Source organism: Phlebotomus papatasi, chromosome 2 (genome assembly GCF_024763615.1).
Source record: "Phlebotomus papatasi isolate M1 chromosome 2, Ppap_2.1, whole genome shotgun sequence".
NCBI classification, from domain to species: domain Eukaryota; kingdom Metazoa; phylum Arthropoda; class Insecta; order Diptera; family Psychodidae; genus Phlebotomus; species Phlebotomus papatasi.
The window spans coordinates 78,584,902-78,605,224 of NC_077223.1; the positions used below are offsets into that span (position 1 = coordinate 78,584,902).

General features: G+C 30.5%; 1 protein-coding gene across 10 annotated transcripts in view; it reads right to left on the minus strand.

Annotated features, from left to right (window-relative positions):
- Positions 1–20,323, minus strand: part of LOC129804547 (protein encore) — a 177,809-nt gene that overhangs the window by 66,833 nt on the left and 90,653 nt on the right. For all 10 annotated transcript variants that reach the window (XM_055851915.1, XM_055851909.1, XM_055851918.1 and 7 more), the window contains one exon: positions 14,037–14,296. In XM_055851915.1, the coding sequence (XP_055707890.1) occupies positions 14,037–14,198 (162 nt within the window). In that variant the 5' untranslated portion in view covers positions 14,199–14,296. The remainder of the gene's footprint in view (positions 1–14,036; positions 14,297–20,323) is intronic.

The following is a 20,323-nucleotide window of genomic DNA, read 5'->3' on the forward strand; positions in this document are numbered from 1 at the left end:
ATTTTACCCTCGAGCCTTAAAATCATCCCCATAAAAAAGAACTCGCAAAGTGAAGGAATTTTACTGTTGTCCACCGATTGCATTGCAATAGACTTTTCTAGGAAAACAAACTTAATTTACTTTCTCCTTCCTTTCTGTAAAACTTTATAATATTCTCACATTTTAAAATCTAATTCATTTGTTTTCCATATAAACAAATTAAATGGAATATTGAAGTGATACAATTTTAGTAAGTATAGTCAAGTGTGCTAATCCGGGCACTTCGCTATCTGGATCATTTATGACTAATCCACTTAAAATAATATTTTTATTTTTATTTCCGTAATATAGCCACTACAACAACATAATATAACTATTCAAGTTTGAGAAAAATCGAAAATAATATTTTTATCCATTAAATAAGTGACTGTAATCGACTCATTTCAATCTTGTGCCAGCTGGGTTCTTCACTAAAAATTGTCTAGCAGTGATATTTTCGCTAATAACAGCTGTTTGATTGAAAAAAATTATTGTTTTTTTCCTTGTGAAAAAAGTATTTTAAATCCAAAGGTTTAATTAAAAGTGAATAAACGAAAAGGCGATCCAGTTAGTTCATGCTGACTTATTTCAGTATTATCAATATTTTACAAATTTTCTTTAATATTTTTGATATTTTTTTAATATTATGTTTCTGAATCAAACAGTGAATAATTTTATGGATTTACAAGAAGTAAAAAGAATTTCATCAGTCCAAAAACAAGCGTTTAAGTAGCACTCTTCGGAAAACGATCCAATTACCCTACCTTACTATATATCTAAATTTTAGTCAAATTAGTAATTTTGCTGAATACATTTATTTCATGATTGGATTATAACCGTGCATTTGCAATCGACAAGCTAGACTGCATATTTATCGTAGATAGAATTTGTTATTTTTGAAGAAGACAAGGACCTAATTTTATTTCACCATCAAGAATAAATAAATTAATTAAGAGGATTAATTTAGATAATCAAGGTCAAAGATTAAACAGCTCTGGAAAGTTTATTTCTCAACCAAATTATGCAAGTATGGGCTTATTTAAAAGGTATTGGAATCCTGGAGGTTCAGACATTTTATAATACAGAAATTTCTAGAAAAATAATCTATGCTGATATTCAATATTAAACTATGTGAACATGAATATTAAATCAGTTTAAATAGGCTGTTTACGGCTAAGATTATTATCTCAGGAAATGAAAAAGAATATCACAAAAAGCTATTGTTTGGGATTGCTCGAAAACCTGTCGTGCGAATTTTGTTTTTAATTTTTGGATATATTTTACTATTATCTATGCGTACATTTCGTCCTTATACGAAAATATCGTTGAATCATTCCTAATAACGTTTTTACAAGATTAAAGGTTAAAAAAAGCTCTAAAGACCTAATTTCTCAACCGAATGGTATGATATTTGCGGTCGCTGGAAAGGTCTTGGAATTTCTGACAAGCCTGAACCGATTTTAATCCGGTTATGAACCGGTTCATAACCGATAACTAATTATTATCCGAAATTCGATCATATTACTTCTAAGGTATTTTGGGAAATGTTTTGAGTGATATAGGAATCGTTCCAATTCGGTTACGAATGGGTAATGAATCAGTTAGGAACCGGTACTATAAACCAATATGGGGAGATGGGCCTACTTTGAGCTGTGGGGCTAGATTGTTATACGACTTTTTCGCCTGTTTCTAAATGAATCTGGTCCTTACAATTATGTTATTTAGATCCACAATTATTAGGGGAAAGTGTTCTCCCTTCGAAAGTTCATGCCTTCGAATAATGTGATTTTTTTTCAATGTACCCCTACAGTACAAAGTAGCCCCACCTCCCCCTATGCAATTTTTTTTTCAAGAAAATCAATTTTATTACTCTTAAAACTATTAAGTAGGATCTTTTGAGTAATTTATAAATCGTTTCAAATCGGTTTAGAGCCGATGAACTGTAAATGATGCGAAAGTACTTTTGAGGTATAGCATTTAAGTTCGAGCACTTCGCAAAGCCTAGGACGCTTTGCCACCCCCTTTTTATACAAAACCCATTTATTAAAGCTATGACACTCACAAAGTTCAATTTTATTAACATTATGTATTTCCTTTCTTTGAAAAAAAAAATCTATTTACCTTTAAAAATTCAGCTTTGATATCTCAAGCCTCTCCAGCAATTGTTTTATTCCTTTTTAGAGCCTATTTAACACATTAAGCATTAACATTCCGTAGCAATTTCAAATTATTTGGGTATATAACATGATTACAGAAAAAGCAATTGAACCCTCCAGCAGGAAAATACGTATAATGTACCATTAGAGCCGTATGTATGTTAGAGAAAGGGTAAATTATGTCTATTACAGTTGGTGGGAACCGCATTCCATTGCAAAAAGATTTTAATTAAATAGGTAAGTTAAATTAATTACAAACAAGTTAGAAACACATTTTGAGTTTGTATCAGGGGGTTAGAAAGATGAGTTCTTGTAATTTTACCACGATATAATTACAAATTTATTCCTAATTTCCACAGAAACAAGATATATAAGGAAAACCTGCAGTGATTTCCTCATTGGGGCTATGTAACCCTTCTTGTATATCTTTTCTCTATCTCTCTCTCTCTCTCTCTCTCTCTCTCTCTCTTGTAACTTTTCCTCTCTATATTTGCAAGAAACTTCAAAATGACTGGGTATAATGCATGTGGAACAGGTGTATATGAGTTATATTGAACATATTATATTAATTAATAACGTATCCAATTGGCTGAAAGCTCTCTTCAAATAGTATTACTAATACACTTTGTATATATCATCAAATACGAGAATAACTACATGAGTTGGTTAACATCAAAGCTTTGGGAAACTTTACCTTTCCCTCCCACCTTTTTATTGCTACATCCCTTTTAATACCTAATGCTTTTAAACTTTTACCATGAGTGGAAGGATTAGAGGTAACGTCTGTTAGGGAAAATCTTAGGTGATGTTATCAAAGAAAATTCACTGAAATGGAATATATAATGATACACCATACACAGAGAATTTGTGTTGAGAAGACAAACAGATACATATTTTTTGTATCTCTTTTTATTTTGTAATAAAAACATATGTTTTTAAGTGAAACTTTTTCACATGAAAACCATTTTTCTGTGTTTTCTCCAATTGCCGGAAGCTCTATTAAAAAACAAAAATATTTAAACTTCCATGGATACATGGAGCAGAATTTTTTGCTATCTTTCCTGAATTTACTATCTACAATCCAAACTCCAAATATCGTGCAGAAATTTAAACAAAATAATCAATATATGATTTATTCAAACTTTTCAAACAGGCATAAAATACCGTCATGATCTTTGTTTACTCGTTGTCACTTATTGCTCTTTGGAACGCATATATATTCACTCATGTATATATAGAAAAAATCCCCCTTGTTTGCTAAATGAAAAGCCAAAGGATAGAAGTTCCCAGTTCAATTCACTCCATATCAAAATCCATCTTCCATACCAAAAAGTTTGCTCTTTTGCAGAACACAGGAGAATGCACAAAACCGAATGACTTTTTTTGTAGCATTTTTCAATATAGTCGCTCTACTTTTTTTTGTTATGATTTTTTCCCCAAACAGCGACATTGTTCAGTAGGGGAAGGTGGGGCTATTTTGAGCTGTGGGGCTACATTGATTTACAATTTTTTCGCATACAGTGCCCGCTTCGTTATACGGATGATTGGGAGACAAAATGACAGATGTCCGCTTTGTAATCCGGATGGATTTATTGAATTCGTCCAACGTCTCGGAAATATAATACAAGTTTTTTTTGTAGAATTAGAATAAAACTTTTAAAGAAGATTAAAAAGACGTAATTAGAGATTTTTATGGCATTATACTTCATTTATTAAACAAAAACATCACAGGATAATTCATTTTCATCGCTGAACACACATGCATACATAACCTTAAAATTATTTTAAATGTAACCGTCGATAACTCGTCCGGATTACGCCGATCCGGATTAGAGAGCGGGCACTGTATTTCCAAAGGAATCTAGACATTACAAATATTTTATTAAGTTCCACACTTGTTTTGTCTACCTAAATTACATTACAATAAAGCACAGTTTTCTTGAGAAATATACAAAAAAAATCGTATATAAATGTAGTCTCACAGATCAAAATAGCCCTACCTCCCCCTACTGAACAATGTAAAAATTAAAACAAATGTAATGTTCATTTAACTGGAATTGTGCAATATGAAGAATTGTATTTGGAAAAATTAAGCAAAATCGAGATATAAAAACATTGGAAAATTAGAGAAAACAAATTATATGGCTTAGCTTAGACTAATTTGAATAAATATTTGTTCAGTATTAGGGATAATTAATATTTGCATATAATTTGCTTCAGGCTTTGTTATGTTAAAATTAGTAATATTTTCGCAATCATGAGCAATCCTAATTGAATCCTGATATAATTTAATGAATTTGGTGCGTACAAAGTTATTATGAAAAAATCAAAAATTCACTCGTGTTGGGTAAGTATGTCAAATTCCTGCCAGCTTGCAATTCCGACCACCTTTTGTGTTTCTTCGAATTTCCATGAATTTTAGTCCGCAATAGTCAAGGAATATGGCAAGACCCACGAAATAAATTAATTTTTTTTTAAATGTGTGTTCTAGAGGAGACTTTTCTGCAGATTTAGAAAAATTAAGAAACAGCACAGATAATGATGGAATTTTTACCAACCTTTGGTAACAAGCATATAAAAGGGAATCCATATGATCACTTTGCGTATGTTAGAGCTACCTTGCAGAATTTTTTGAGAGCTTGCCCGCAACTACCAAATCCGCTAGACAGGTTTTCATGTCTAAAAATAGGGTGGCACAAAGTTGTATGATTTTACGGTACTCTAGAGTTTATACAGTGCAAGAGAATAACAAAAAATTTAGCTTCGACAAACGGGATGACGTGCATAAAGCATTGGAAGAATTCTCGAAGCGAAAGGAACTATGAGAATGAAAGTGGCCGAAATAGGGCACCAAAGCTATGTCTACATTTTTATTCACTTTAAAAAGTATTAATAATGATTTTAGAGTAAATAAAGATGATAAACTGTCTACAAGGTCCCAAGCAACACTCTAAAAAATAAAAAATAAAATATTACATTTAAAACTTGAGACTTTGGTGCTTGCATGCAACTATGCTAAAATTTGGCACACTTACCCTATTTAATATTAAACTGATACAAAATTAATTTGTCAGAAAAATTGAAAAAAAAATGGAAAATTTATGGTAGTTAGTCTCAAGAATATTTGAAAGTTGATCAAGAACCAAACCATCTTTAACATGCTTTATTATTTACCGAAAATGGAGATCTCAGTGGCGTAATAGAGGCACGGTTGGTCTTAGGCGGATAAGATCTCTGACTCGACTCTCACAGTTGTGAGTTCGAGTCCCGCCCGGTTCAAACAACTGAATGTTTATAAACAGACATTTTTACAGGGAATGAAACGTAATAAAGGAAGAAGCATCAACAATGCGGGGAAGGCGCACCTGGGCGACTTTACAAACGGACTAACAGATTATTCTAACACGGGATAGAACAACAGTAACATATAAACATGATTACATTGTGACAAATATTCCGATACGATTAATAATTTAATAATTAATAAATTGATGCAATTGCAAAATATGTAGAAGACCATGGGCGTACCCAGCTAGGGGCAGGGGGGGGGGCAGCTGCCCCCCCCTAGAAGCTTCAAAGAAAACAAAAACAAATGAAAAGTAAAAAAATATATATTTGGTCAGCAAAAATTAATAATTTTGTTCAGTAAAAAAAAAACAAATCTTTCCAAAAATGTGCTTAATTTTTCGATCCATAAAGATCGAAACTTTAATGAAAATTCTACTTCTTTTAAAAGTTGTAAATTTAGTCACTTTTCAAATTTAGTGTTTTACTGCTCGTTTGTCAATACAAAAATGAGCTAAAAAAACAATTAAAAGCCCAATCGGGGAGGGGGGGGGGCAGAGCAAGGCTCTTGCCCCCACTGCACTACATTTAAAAATTTAAAAGAAGTGTAAAAATGGGCAAATATTTAGTAATTATTTTTACTTCCTTTTTATAACGTAATTTCAGTAATATATTATATTTTTCGAAAAGGAGGAAGTTGTCACGTAATGTTTTTTTTTTACAGAATTAAAGGATATTTAAGGATTTATAACGAAAATTTAAAAAGCCACGGAGAAAGTAAAAGCATAGGGTTAGAATTTGTTTTATAAAAGTCGTCATTGAGTTCTCTAAAGATCGCATTTAGCACCAACAATTTACCATATACTGTTATTGAAAAGTAAGCTAGTTTCTTCTGAACATAATAAAAATTTTATTTAATTCAAGCTCCTAAGCATATAAAAGCATAACATATAAACTATATTTTTGACATGTTTATTTAAAAAAAAAATAAAAATTCGGCCGTTAGGACCTGATTGTCGGAAACGTTTATTGAAAAAAATTATTTTTCGTTAATACCTAACGATTACTAGAGTAGATTCATCTGATCTCAGAAAAACCAATTATTCCCTGTTAGCAGATGAGTTAAACCCGTTCTTAAACTTGAGGATTTAAAAAAAACAAAATTAGGTCTTTTTTTGATAATTTAATACAAAAATAGTAGGTGAGATTGTTAAGAATCTTACCTAATACGATTCTCGGCGTATTTAAAAAATAAATCGTTATCAAAGCAACAAAAAATCCATGGTTCAAGTTAGTTTAACTCATCTTCTAACAGGAAATAATTTTTTTACGTTAGATTAATCTACACTGAGTAATCGTGACTACCGAAAAGTAAATTTAATTTCAAAAAGACATTTCCAAAAATTAGGTACCAAGTTACAAGAGCTAAACTTTTAAAGTTATTAATGAAAATTTAAAAAAAATGCAGCTCAACTGTTGTATTTTTACATACTTAAGAGCTTATATTGAATTAATTATATCACGTTGACAAAAAAGAAAGGAAACATGCTGTTTTTAGGCTGCGTGATCCATGTAACCCTTTAAGAAGGGGAGACGTGGGTCAAAATATACTAAAAACAGCATAATTTTCTCTAATATTTTTACATTGGAATAAAAAGTTTATTTAACCCTTTAAGGACGATAGGAACACCGGTGTCCCATAAAGAGTATAATTTTTCGTGACTACCTAAAGTTATTTTTTACTTATGTTTATACGTAATTGCAAAGTAGAAGTTTGAAGGAATCTAGGATATTTTTTGCAAGTCTCCAACTATTTGCAATAATAGTAAATTTTTAAGCTAAAAAATGACACGAATTTTTAAATTCTTATAATGAAAATTGATTTTAATTATTTTTTATACTTCCAATTTTTTTTAAGCAAAACCGTTTTAGAACAAGATACTACAATACTCAAACATAATATTTTTCTTTAGAGTGAAAATTATCTGTCATTGGTATCGTCAGAAAAATTACTTAAATTTTTGAGCTATTTTTGTCCCTATTGTTCATAGAGACAAAAAATACGCCAAATCAGATTCTATTGGCTTTTCGAAGGCCAGATATAAGACGTATCACAAGTTTTGTTTATCAGTTTCAACTTTATTGCTGATTTTCGGTCAGCGAAAACTGTCTCGTCGTTAAAGGGTTAATTCGAGCTCTTAGGAATATAAAAGTACAACATTTAAAGTATATGTTCTGAAATTTTCTTTTAAAAATTCAGTTGTAGAGATCTGACTTTTGGAATTCGGAGACCTTTTTGAAAAAAAAAAAAAGTTTTCGATGGACAATATTTCTTGAAATAAGTTCATCTGAAATCCAAAAGCCAAATATTTCCTGATAACTAATGAGTTAAACCAGTACTTGATGATCATCAGCATTATCATTTTTAACCGCTTCTCCCTATTGGGGTCACGTCCTTGAACGAAGGATTTTTGAAAAAAATGATATTTGAATTTTTTGAATACTATTCTACAAGAATAGCATTTTTGAAGTATTTTACAGATTTTACACCACGTTTCGTCTTAGATTAGAGAATAAGTTATGATCAAGTAAACATAAAATCCTTCGTTCAAGGACTAGTTTAATTCATTACCTAACAGGAAATATTTACGTTTTTGATATCAGAAAATATAGCACAATGGCTGAATTTTGAAAATTTTTAAATTAAAATCCAGAAAATATAATTTAAATCTTGTTATTTTTATGCCTAAGAGCTTGAATTAATTTTTTTTTATTATGATAGAACAGAAATTTGGAAAAAAAATCTGTTTTTAGTCTTCTTGACCCTCGAAGTCGTAACCCCTTAAGTCAATTTTCGTTAAATAAAAATGTCAAAGCTGGAAATTTTCAGAAGCATATCATTAATTCTATATGATAGTCCTTTTTGCCTTGAAGGGTATTACGAAACGAAATGTTAAGACCTCCATATTAAATTTAAGAAAAATATATAAGCTCCAAAACATTTTGATGTTTTTGTATATGACAATTGGTATATTAGTGATTCGTTTTACTATATCTAAATTTGCGCATTTATTATCAGAAATGAATAAAGATAGGTGTAATTGTAAAAATGCATCGTGTTCTGCGGATCGGAAGGGACTTAATCAAACGTTTCTCGGATAGTTGGTTCTGTAGATTAAATATGAACTAAAAGGAATGTCTTACTTACTGTAGTAATTTGCTAAAAAGTAGCGAATAATTTCTAAAAATTATTTTATTTTTAGCCAATAATATGGGAGAGAGTGTACTGGTCCGAGGAACTCTTACGATTGTTCCTTAACAATACCTAAAAATTAAGCATAGGCTAATCTATGCTGAAAAGTAGGGGACCTGCTTTATTATCCCATTTTATTTTTTTACGTTTTTTTTTTTTCAAAATAAAAATTATGTACACCCCCTCCCCCCCTCGCCAACAAATTTTGAGATTTAGCCCCCCCCTAACCGAAATCCTGGGTACGCCCTTGAGAAGAACTGTGTCAGATTTCGGACAGTTTGCAACATCGGACATCAGTTCAATTACTTTTCAAAATATATGATTATATTAAAACATAATGATTCATCAATCGGTTCAAATGGGTTGAGAACCTGCAAACAGTAAATAATGTGAGAGTACTTTTGAGGTATATCATTACGAGTTCGAGTACTTCGCAAAGCTTGGGACGCTTTACCACTCTTTTATTACCTACAAAATGGGTTATGGAACTTCCTTGTAACAAGTCAAACATCAGTTCCAGTTTTCTTATTCAATCTAGCTCTTTTTTGCAATAAAACTTACAAAAACGAAATACATGGTAATTCAGCAACAAAAAAAAATATCGTGAAAATTTCCTCGCCTAGGGAGGTTTCATAATTTTAATGAGTTTTTTAATCTATATCGTAATTATTCCTGTATATCAAATCTAACGCAATTTTCATTAACAGAATCACACTAAAAAACAAAGTTTGTTATAGGATCAAAGAACAAATTGCCATGAACGATATAATTTATTCTTTGTGTGACAAAATATATTTAATTAACCTAAAATTCATTGAAAATATAGTAATTTATTTTTCCATGGAGAATATAGCAATGAAATTCAAAAAAGTAATGAAAAATTCGTCACTAAAGAATGAATTTACTATGTTTGTCTTTGCTTAAAGAACCAGACGAATATTTGAAAAGACAAATGAGAAAACATGAAAATTCAACGAGTTACAGGACATTCTCACTCATTTCTCTGACTCCAAAATTAATTTAATCATTCTTGTAAACGTAAATTTCACCTCATACCTTTCCTCCAACATGAATATATTCCTCTTATCTAATTAGATGTAATATTTTATAATAATTAAATTTTCTTAGGACGAATGGGAGATTTCTTAATTCTTATTTTCACTGTGCAAAATAATTTTGTAAACTTATGTCATTCATTTGAAATTCCATGAAATAAAATTGTATACGTGACAGATATATTTACATGAGATGGAAGTGCTTGTGATTTTAATACTGGCTTAGTATCTACTCAAAGTTGCCCTGAAAGTATCCATTTGTGGCATCATATTCAAGTCAACATCAAAGGAAGGCATTACAGTAAAAAGTCATCAAAATAATATTCCTTGTTCCTAAAATTGTGCGTTTGAAAAGGGAAAAGAGTGTCTCAGACATCAATGAAAAGTCTCCTAAAAGAAGGGTATCAAAAATGACCAGTCGTAGGTCAAGATAAGCTTATGGTAGCTGCGATTCTTTAAAGCAACCTTTTTGTGCATTGTACTAGCAATGGGTCCAAATTGGTCCAAATTTGATTATGAATGCCTGAATGATTTATTATGGATGCTTATGATTTTGGTCCGTTACACCTTTGAGATCAAGTAAATTTTTTATGAAAAAATCTTTCTCAAATGTTTTGCATATCTTAATATGATTCTTAAGGGGTAACATCTACCGGAACGTATAAAATTAACCTTTTTTATGTGTTTTTTTGTGACTTTGTTAATGAATCTATCAGTATGAAATTTTCAGAAGTTATTAGGGAAAGTGTGCCAAATTTCAGCCAGCTTCTAATTTCGGCCACTTTGAGTGTAATTTCGGCCATGGAAATATATTAATTAAAATTATGTATATTATCTTCGAATAGTCAATGAATTCATTTTGCTTTTAAATATTTATTCATTTTTGGATGTATGAACATAAAGATCGTTAAATTTTAGGTATAATTTGAATTTAAATGGTGTTGTAAAACTCAGTGTGGAAAGAGTCTTACAGAAAATGTGACAGATCGATTGTGTTTCTAGCAGTCTTACGATCTGTGGTGAAATTCAGACGGTTTTCCTTCGGTGTTTTTCATGAAAATTGTTTAGTTTTCATTAAAGATTGTTTCTGTTTATGTTAATAGTGAATCAATCTTTAAATTTCGGGTGAAACTTCCCAGCTAGATCCTGTATTACGCATAAAAAAGTACATACTTTGTGAACGTCTCTCCGGTGAGGTAGTGTTGCCTATTCCGACAACATCTTTTGCTTTCCTAAATTTCTTATTCATTTTGTGTTTTTTTTTCAATTTCTGAGTTCTACAATGTCCAGAGAAAAAAACCATCGCTTTTATGTAAAAGATGATGTAGTAGAGGCCTTGGAAGAGCTCAGGAAGGGCAAATTGCTACGGGAATCTGCGCGTAAATTTGAGATGCTACTCTTCAGGTCTTCAGGACAAATTATACGGAAGATCTCAGGGCTTGTGGGTCATATAAACGTATTAAACTAAATATTAAACTCGTTTCGTTTAACGTTTTGAAATTTTCTATCCATTGCTTCACAAAAGGTGGTCACAAACAAGGTGGCCGGTATTTCACTCAAAGTGGCCGGAATACTACCCAAAGCAATGTCCATATTTTTATTAATTTTTCAATACTTTAGGAAGTTATTTAAAGAAAACAAAGATGATAAACAAGTTTTCAAAGTTCCACACAACCTTCCCGAAAAGGAAGTAACAAAAAATATCAATATGAATTAAAAATAATGCATTTCAAACTTAGGACTTCGGTGCTTATATGCAACTATGCCGATATTTGGCACACTTGCCCTACATATTTTGAGCAAAACAAAAATATTTTTTTATTTTAATTTCAATACAAAATGGCGGCGCTGCAATTCGCGGACTAAAGGTAAATTCATTTTTTAGGTATTCCGCGGTTAGCAGTAGAACTTCAGTAATTATTCCACAACACCGCAGAACGCTTAAAAAATTGACTCTCAGTCCGTCTGTGCATTGCTGCGTCGACATTTTGTATTCAAAATTGAAATAAAAAATATTTTTGTATTTCTCAAATATAAATAACCTCTGAATATTTCATATTGCTTGATTCATTATCAAAGTCACAAAAAAAATCACAAAAAATCCCTGAATTTTAAGCGTTCTGGTAGATATTTTCCCTTAAAAGTTGTCTTCTTTTATTGAACAATCGTAACAAATTCAATTTAGTGCAATCAAATTTTGAATGCGAAGGAATGGGATAGAATTTTGATTGCATGAAATTTCCTTAACCTAAAAGGATATGCAAGTACTTTGAGATTACCTGTAAAGAACGTCCAATACAATCATTTCCGAAAAACCTAAATGGCTCTGTTCAGTTAAAACTTTTCGAAGAGACAAAGCTAATAGCATACTCGAAATTTCAAATTTCAAATTTTCGATATTCTGATTGATACTTGAATTTGAATTTCAGGATGGTAGAACGTTTTAATTTAAATTGTATTACAATCTACGTCCTTTTCATGAACTTTTTTAACTTTTGTGCAATTCGTCAATTTAAACTTTCTCATTTCCAGCGGGTTCTTTAGGCATTCTGGGAAAAAGGTTTGTTAAGCGGACAAATAGATCTTGTTGCAATTTTGTCAAAAGGATGTTGTTTGCCAATTTTACAAAACTTTTTGACAAGCTTATCTACACAGTAAAAAAATGTTGGCTGATACATTGATACATACTGATACATACTGGCTGATACATTGATACATACTAATACACATTTGTGTAATTTGTACACATTTTGTCTGAAAACTGCGTAATTTGTACACCTTTTATTTGAAAACTGTGTAATTTTACACGAAATATGTAAGAAAATGTACAAAACTGTGTATTCATTCCCAGTTGATTACACGGTTTACAGTTACATAAAATTTAAATTACACATTTTCAGATTACACGTTTTGTTGAAATACATAATTTGTGTAATTTACAAAAATAATCGTGGTAAAAAAGCAACCCAACGATTATCCTTGTAATTTTTTTACCGTGTAGTTAATTTGACAAAAAAAAAACCTTTTTTTAGAGTAAGTTCTTCCTGATATACCTTCGAATTGATACACAGTAACCCTTAACTGGAGAGTGCTTTCAAATTGGAAATGTTATTACTGAACATAAGGAATACCTCCTTCAATTTTTCTTAGGACTCAAATAAATTCAGGCTGATTGTCGAATAATTAGCATATAAAATTTGACAATAAAGAATTAGGTAAATGAATTGTATGTAAAGGACCCATAATCGATGATCCTACACTTTCAGTGCATGACAGAGATCTTGACTGTCAAATATTACAGGCTAAATATTCTCGAGCATCAGCCTGAATCTATTTGGGTCCTTGCTGCTCTTTTAACGCTCTGCTTTAAAACGATCGGTATAAAACGTTTTTTGGCGGGTATTATTCATTATGAGGATTATGAGCAATGAAACGTATTATGATGGAGACACTTAGGACTTAAGCCAAGAGACGGCTTAACGTAACTATACAAAATAATGATCAGATTACATTTCCATCAGTTTCTGACTAATCCGTTTCTCGGCTTAAGTCAAGAATGTCAAGTCAAGAACGGAAATGTAGTTTGACTATTATTTCTAATATAATTACGCTAAGCCGTCTCTCGGCTAATCCTTAGGTCTGTCAAGGCCCTTAGTTAGTGGGAAACTTATGAGAATTTAGACAAATCATTATTTTGATTTAATAAATTTAATTAATAAATCTAATTAAATAAATTGAAAATTACAATTACGTTAAGCCGTCTCTCGGCTTAAGTCGTAAGTGTGTTCAGGACATATTCCTACACTGAGAGAAAACCGAAAAAGTTAAAATAACATTCTGGAAATGTTTATTTCACCCTGAAGTATTGATCCGAAATCGGTGTAAATATTATGCTTTTTAGGTGTATTAGGGGTTAAAGTTATCCTTTTTCATGTTAATTTTACTCTCAAAAAGGTGTAAAATTAACATTAAAAATAATGATATATTTTTACACCTAAAAAGTGTTAAAGTTTTTTAAAGTTAATCGCACCCCCGTTTTTTTCTCAGTGTACAAAGTTTGAACCCGATCGGTTGAGTTTAAGTTTCACTTTGGACTACAGAAGCTGACATTGTAAAGAATCTCAGCTAAAAGCTACAAGTCACGATTTCATCCCAACGAATATTTCATGTTTATCCTTCTGAGGAGATTTCTTTTGCGTCTATAATTTCACCTATCCCGAAGCAACAATCGTGACCAAATATTACAAATGAATGAAGGATAATACTCACTCTATGTCTGTTGCTGCCGCTTCCACCCAAACTATTTTGTCTTGGCAATGGCTCCTCGAGGAAATCCTTCTGTGATATTTGTCCGGATGATGGCGATGGTGACGTTGGAGACGCAGTCTGTGTCGTTGGTGCCACGGCAATTTGGGTTGAAGCTGAATTCATTTTATTTCCACCTCTTCACACACCCCAACTAATTTCTCGTCTTTTTGCACGAGAGCTATACTAAATATTTTCCTCTTGTGATATCTTGTATATGAAATCTGAAAATAGACCAAGAGACACACAAAAAAATCACATTGAGTTTAATTTTCATTCAATCCACTGGCATTTTTCTCTTTTTTTTACTTAATTTTTTTTTAATATCTTTCCTTTTAGTCTATTTCTTTCTCAATCCCCCTCGTCCAAATATTAAAATATTTTTATATATAAATAATTTATTAGTGAGACTGCCATCGAGTATTTTCAAGGCAAACCTACATAGGAATATTCATGGGAATTTCACACATTTATCTCAATATAAAACACCAGGCGCCTCCACTTACAAATCATATTAACTATCGTCAAGATATTAAATGCTTCCCGTTTAAATTCGTCTTTCGTGTATTTAAGTGTTATCGCATACACGAGAAGAAACATCAATTGGGAATGTTGTGCGGAGTATGGGAGGAAAACAGCTGTGTCAATTATTTTCTGTGAGATATATAAACATATTATGCTATACATTTTAATGATGCATAGAGACAAGTTATTTCACTCTCTTCTCTCGAGACAATATACAAAAACTTCTCTCTCTCTCCTTAAACCCACTTTTGCTGTCTCCACCAAAAACCCGTATCTTTCTTCTGGTGTAACCATCCCTTAACAATTGTAAGCAGCCATTCAACTTTGGTGCGGTTAAGAAAATTGTAAAATTCAACAGAAGTACAGAATTCTAATAATGGAAGAAAAGCTCATTATATCCCTACAAAGTAATACAGTAAGTGAAATTAAATAATTTTGTACTTATCTTTGATAACGGAATACCAAAGTTTACTAAAATAAATGTATCAATAAAAAACCAATTATAGTTAGTGAAAGGGTTATAAGTGCAGGAGAGAGCAGAGAAGTTTAATATACTTTGACGTTTTCCTCGTGCATTTTTTTTTAAAAGAGTATAGAGAGTATTTAATCCAAACTATACCAGTTTTCTTTATTTACACTTTTGAGAATTTCTTAAACTAAAAAATTAAAAACTAAAAAAAAAAACAGTAGAATATTCCATTTGGATCAGTAAAAATCATTAAATCGATCAGGAATTACTTTAAATCTTATCTTAAAAGTCAAGATTATTCATAACTTCTTATATTTTCCCTTTTTCAAAAATATTCTACAATTTTTATGAACTGAAAAAACAATCAAAAATTGATATTTACTGATCACTTTTATAAATTTATTACCTAAATTTGCTGAAGCTTTTTAATAGCGTCGGAAAATCTTAAAAAAAAACAGCAAATTTTTGTTTTGTTTTCGCAAATGTTACTAACTGAGCAATATGCAACGCACAATAACTTTTGTTTTACAAATATGTTATTGACATTTTAATGAGAGTGAGCGAGATCTAGATCTAGTCATCTCGCTCACTCTTATATAAAATTTTAAAAACATATTTACAAACAAAAGTTATTGTGCGCTGGTCATAATGCCCAACGCACAATAACTTTTGTTTGTAAATATGTTTTCAAAATTTCCTATGAGAGAAAACGAGATAACTAAGATTTCTGTTTCATTCACTCTCATTGAAATGTCAAAAACACGTTTATAAAACAAAAGTTATTGTGCGTTGGACATAACATATACACATATTTATACTTATACTCAACTTACTTCAAATGTTTGTTTTTTCTCTGTGATTGTGTAGGATTATTTACAGTATGAGATCAATCAAAATTTTTAAAATTGAAAGGATTAATAAATTCTTCTTTTCGTGCCGATAACTAATAATAAGCTAATAGCTAATCAAAAACATTTCACGCTGATGAGTTTAATTCAAACTAGATTCTATCGAAGTTCTAATAAATGTACTGAACATTTGTTTTAATTCAAATATCCAAATAATATAAATAAATATATTTTCTACAAAAATATTGTGATTCAATGACATAGGGCAAGGTTTCCAGGCTTTGCACGTACTCTGGCTTCGAACACTTCAAATTTTTCCCATATACATTTAATGAAACTAACCTATTTTTTCAAGACATGTGTGATTTAAGACTAACTATAAAAAAATTGAAATAAGATACGTCACATTAAAGAACTATGGGAAAAATATAAAGTCTTCGAAGCCAGAGTGTGTGCGAAGCCTGAAAGCCTTCCCCTATTTCTGTTAAAACAAAATTAATTAACAAAAAAAGGGCCTATTAACTTGAAAAGTCTTTTATTCCATCTTATGAAGTTTACAAAAAAATTCAAAATCAATCAAATTAGATTAAAAACGGATTTATGGTGTTCTTGTAAAAAACTGCACAAAACCTAATAGGGGAAAGTACTCTCCCTTCGAACGTTCATGTCTTCGAATATGAATTTTTTTTATTGTTCTTAAGAGATTTGACTTAATTATCACATAATTATTAATAATTCATAATAAGCTAACTAATATTTAATAGAAATATGTAAGTCTCCTAGGAAAAGTAATAGAAAATTTACATTATTTGAAGGCATGAACGTTCGAAGGGAGAGTACTCTCCTCTACTTATTAAAAAAAAACTTAAAATGGGTATTTTGGATGATTCTTTTCAAGCTTTTGTTCGACTGTTTTTTTTTAAACAATATTGTCTTAGAAGAGCCTTTAAGTAAAATCGTTCTAGCATTAAGTTTCTGGTGAATTTTTGAAAAAAAAGACTGCAGAAAAAAGCATTTTTTAGAATTTCTCAAAAATTTCCCTGGCTTTTCTTTATAAAAAAAAATCTTTTCGGCTGCTTAACGCAAGCCTTCAGCTTACGAATTACGCTAACTTCATCAAGATTGGATCAGATTTTCAAACGCAAAAACAAAACGTTTTTCACAGTTTTCGTATTTTCAAATAATATCCCCACCTAATGGAATTATGATGAATTTAAAAAAGAGAACGCTTGTAAAAAGATTCAAAATTAAAAAAAAAATAAATAAATAAATTTACTTTTGAACAATTTTCTTAAAAAAAATTTCTTTTAAAAACTAATGAAAACGTTTAAAAGCTATTCGGACCACTTAAAATCGTGAGAATCAAACTAATCATTTTTTATACAGATTTTTTCTAGTGTGTCTAATGTATAGGGACCTTTTTTGGTTTAATAATATTACTTTGGGAAAATATTATCAAGCTTAAACGCACCCAGAAAAGCTATTCAGATTCAAAATCGTTAAAATCGGCGAAGAAATGTATCAAAAAGCAGAATTTCCTCAATGAACACTTCCTAAATGATTCTCTATCAAAAATTCTCAGTAGGGGGAAGTAGGGCACCTTTAAATTGGGATACCTGTGAAACAGAATCTTTTATCCAATTTTTTAATAGAACTGGATGTTACAATGATATAATTAAGCATCATAAGCCAAATTTGAAGCTAAATCACATTATAATAAGCCTCAAATCCTTTTAAAAATACGAGGAAAAAACTTCAAAACTTCAAAAAGTTCAAATTCATAACGATTCAATTAAAATTGATATATTAAGATGGAGTAACTGGATCGTTTTCCGAAGAGTTCTACTTAAACGCTTATTTTTGGACTGATGAAATTCTTTTTTACTTCTTCTAAATCCATAGAATTATTCACTGTTTCATTCAGAAACATAATATAAAAAAAATTATCAAAAATATTAAAGAAAATTTATAAAATAATGATAATACTGAAATAAGTCAGTATGCACTAACTGGGTCGCCTTTTCGCTATTTCACATTTAAATAAACCTTTGGATTTAAAATACTTTTTCCACAAGGAAAAAAAAAACAATAAATGTTTTCAATCAACCAGCTGTCATTAGCGGAAATATCACTGCTAGAAAATTTTAATAAAAATAAAAATAAAAAATAAAAATATTATTTTTGCTTTTTTTCAAACTTGAATAGTTATATTATGTTACTGTAGTGACTATATTACGGAAATAAAAATAAAAATATTATTTTAAGGGGATTAGTCATAAACGATCCAGATAGCGAAGCGCCCGGATTAGCACACTTGAGTATATTTTGCATTATTTCTACGAGCAAACTCTTGCTTCTTTGTATTCGAAAAATGGCGGCTAATCTTCCAAAGTAATTTTTTTCAAATAATTTCAAATATTGCTTCCCGTCCTCTTACTAAAATCTGAGGGCTAGGTTTTTTTTAACTGTTAAATAAATAGAGGAATAATAATAAGTAAATTTAAATAATAAATAGAGGAAAAAGAATAATAAAATTAGGTATAAAAATTAAGGTTCACCTTTTTAGTGTCAAAGCATCATTAATGAGAATTTCCCCTTAGAGGATATCAGCAAAAAGGTAATTATTTATTATTAGGAATTTGGAGGAGGTTTCCAGACTAAAAATAACCATCCAGCAATAATGACCTTAATAAAAAAAAGAATAGCTAACACTGTGTTTTACTGAACGAACCATAGGTACTGACCCTGGTTCCAAAAATAAATGATCAAAAATATCCAAACTATAATCATTTCGTAGTCTTTTTGAAGCCCTAACACGTTATTTAGGGCTTGAGCAATAAGGAAGTCCATTGTATCAAAAATTCAGTCATAAGCTGAATTTTGTATTACATATATTTACATATATAGGTTTATGTATTTTTCAGGCTCAGTCAAACTAAAAGCACAGCCAAGGGTGAATCTTCAAACAATTTCAACTTTATGCAAATGATAGAATCACACTCTCGTCTCCCCACATAATAACCACATGTATAGAGTAAATGCAATATCGTAACTCTCGGTTTATGTTTGCTCTTTAGTTTACTTTTCGGTAGTATAGTTACTGCCGTACAACATTTTGGAATTTCACTCAACCAGCATTATGTCGATTTAACTTTATCCTTGTATAGGGAGGATACCATCGTAAAGTTCTCGAGAAAAGTCTCATTACTCAACACAATAATCCCCATTCTCTCTGCCTCAACTCATACTTGAATTTTCTAGAATATATATTAAGTTGATTTTATGATTATTAACTTTATGTAAAACTTTTTACCCTCCTTGTAAATTTTAGTAGGAAAGCTTTAGCACGTACTAACACTGAAATTTTTATATATTTCTCGCATGTATTATTTTTAAATGTATCAGACACATAAAGAAAAAGTAGGAGTGAAAACTCAATCATTTACATTTTTGATATTAGTGTAATAACGCTATGCCCCCTTGAATTTTAAATTTTTAAACAATACGACATTTTAAAAATTCAAAATCAAAGTATTTTATCTGTATTTCGCATTGCAATAATATTTATTTAAATCATATAGAAAAATTCTTGGTAAATGTTTGTGAATTTCTATTGGGGACATACGAAACACACTCGTAAATCGTATAACTCACAAAAAATTTAGTAAAGGTTTGTGATTTGTCGCAAACATTGTTCGTAACACGATTATTTGACGAGAATTTTTTGTTTATTTTTTTTTACAAACATTTGTTCGTACATTTTTGTTTGTCTTACAAAACTTTACGAACAAATGACAAAATTTTACAAACAAATGTTTGTAATGGGCCATTTCCATTCAGAAAATTTTATTTTTTTTTGTAATTCTCAATTCACACAAAAGCTTACAATAAAGCCCAGTTTTGAATTCAAATATCTCGTTGACATTTGGTGGTTTTGATTTGGCTTCTTGGTAAAAATCGTAAAAATGAATTTAAACAACCGAACCTTCACGAAATCACTGCTAAGGAATATCTTTAGTCGTTGGATATGCGATATTCGATACTATCGAATCGATAGTATCGATAAAACTGTATCTGTTAGATTACGTGAATGATTACTTTTTACGCATTGTTAGGATATTTGTTGTGACATTCTTAATAGAAAGTGACTGTTAATAAATATTTGTATTAGCTACAAAAAGCACAGGTATGGCTGAAAATTTTCAGAATCGACTGTCGACACTATCGAAAAGGGTTTATCATGTCACGCCAGGGTTCTGGACGGACATATCGTATCCGATACGCAGGGACCTTCTCTCATTGTACACTGAGAGAAATCCGAAAAAGTTAAAATAACATTCCAGAAATGTTAATTTTACCTTGCATTATTGATCCGAAATCGGTGTAAATATTATGCTTTGTAGGTGTAT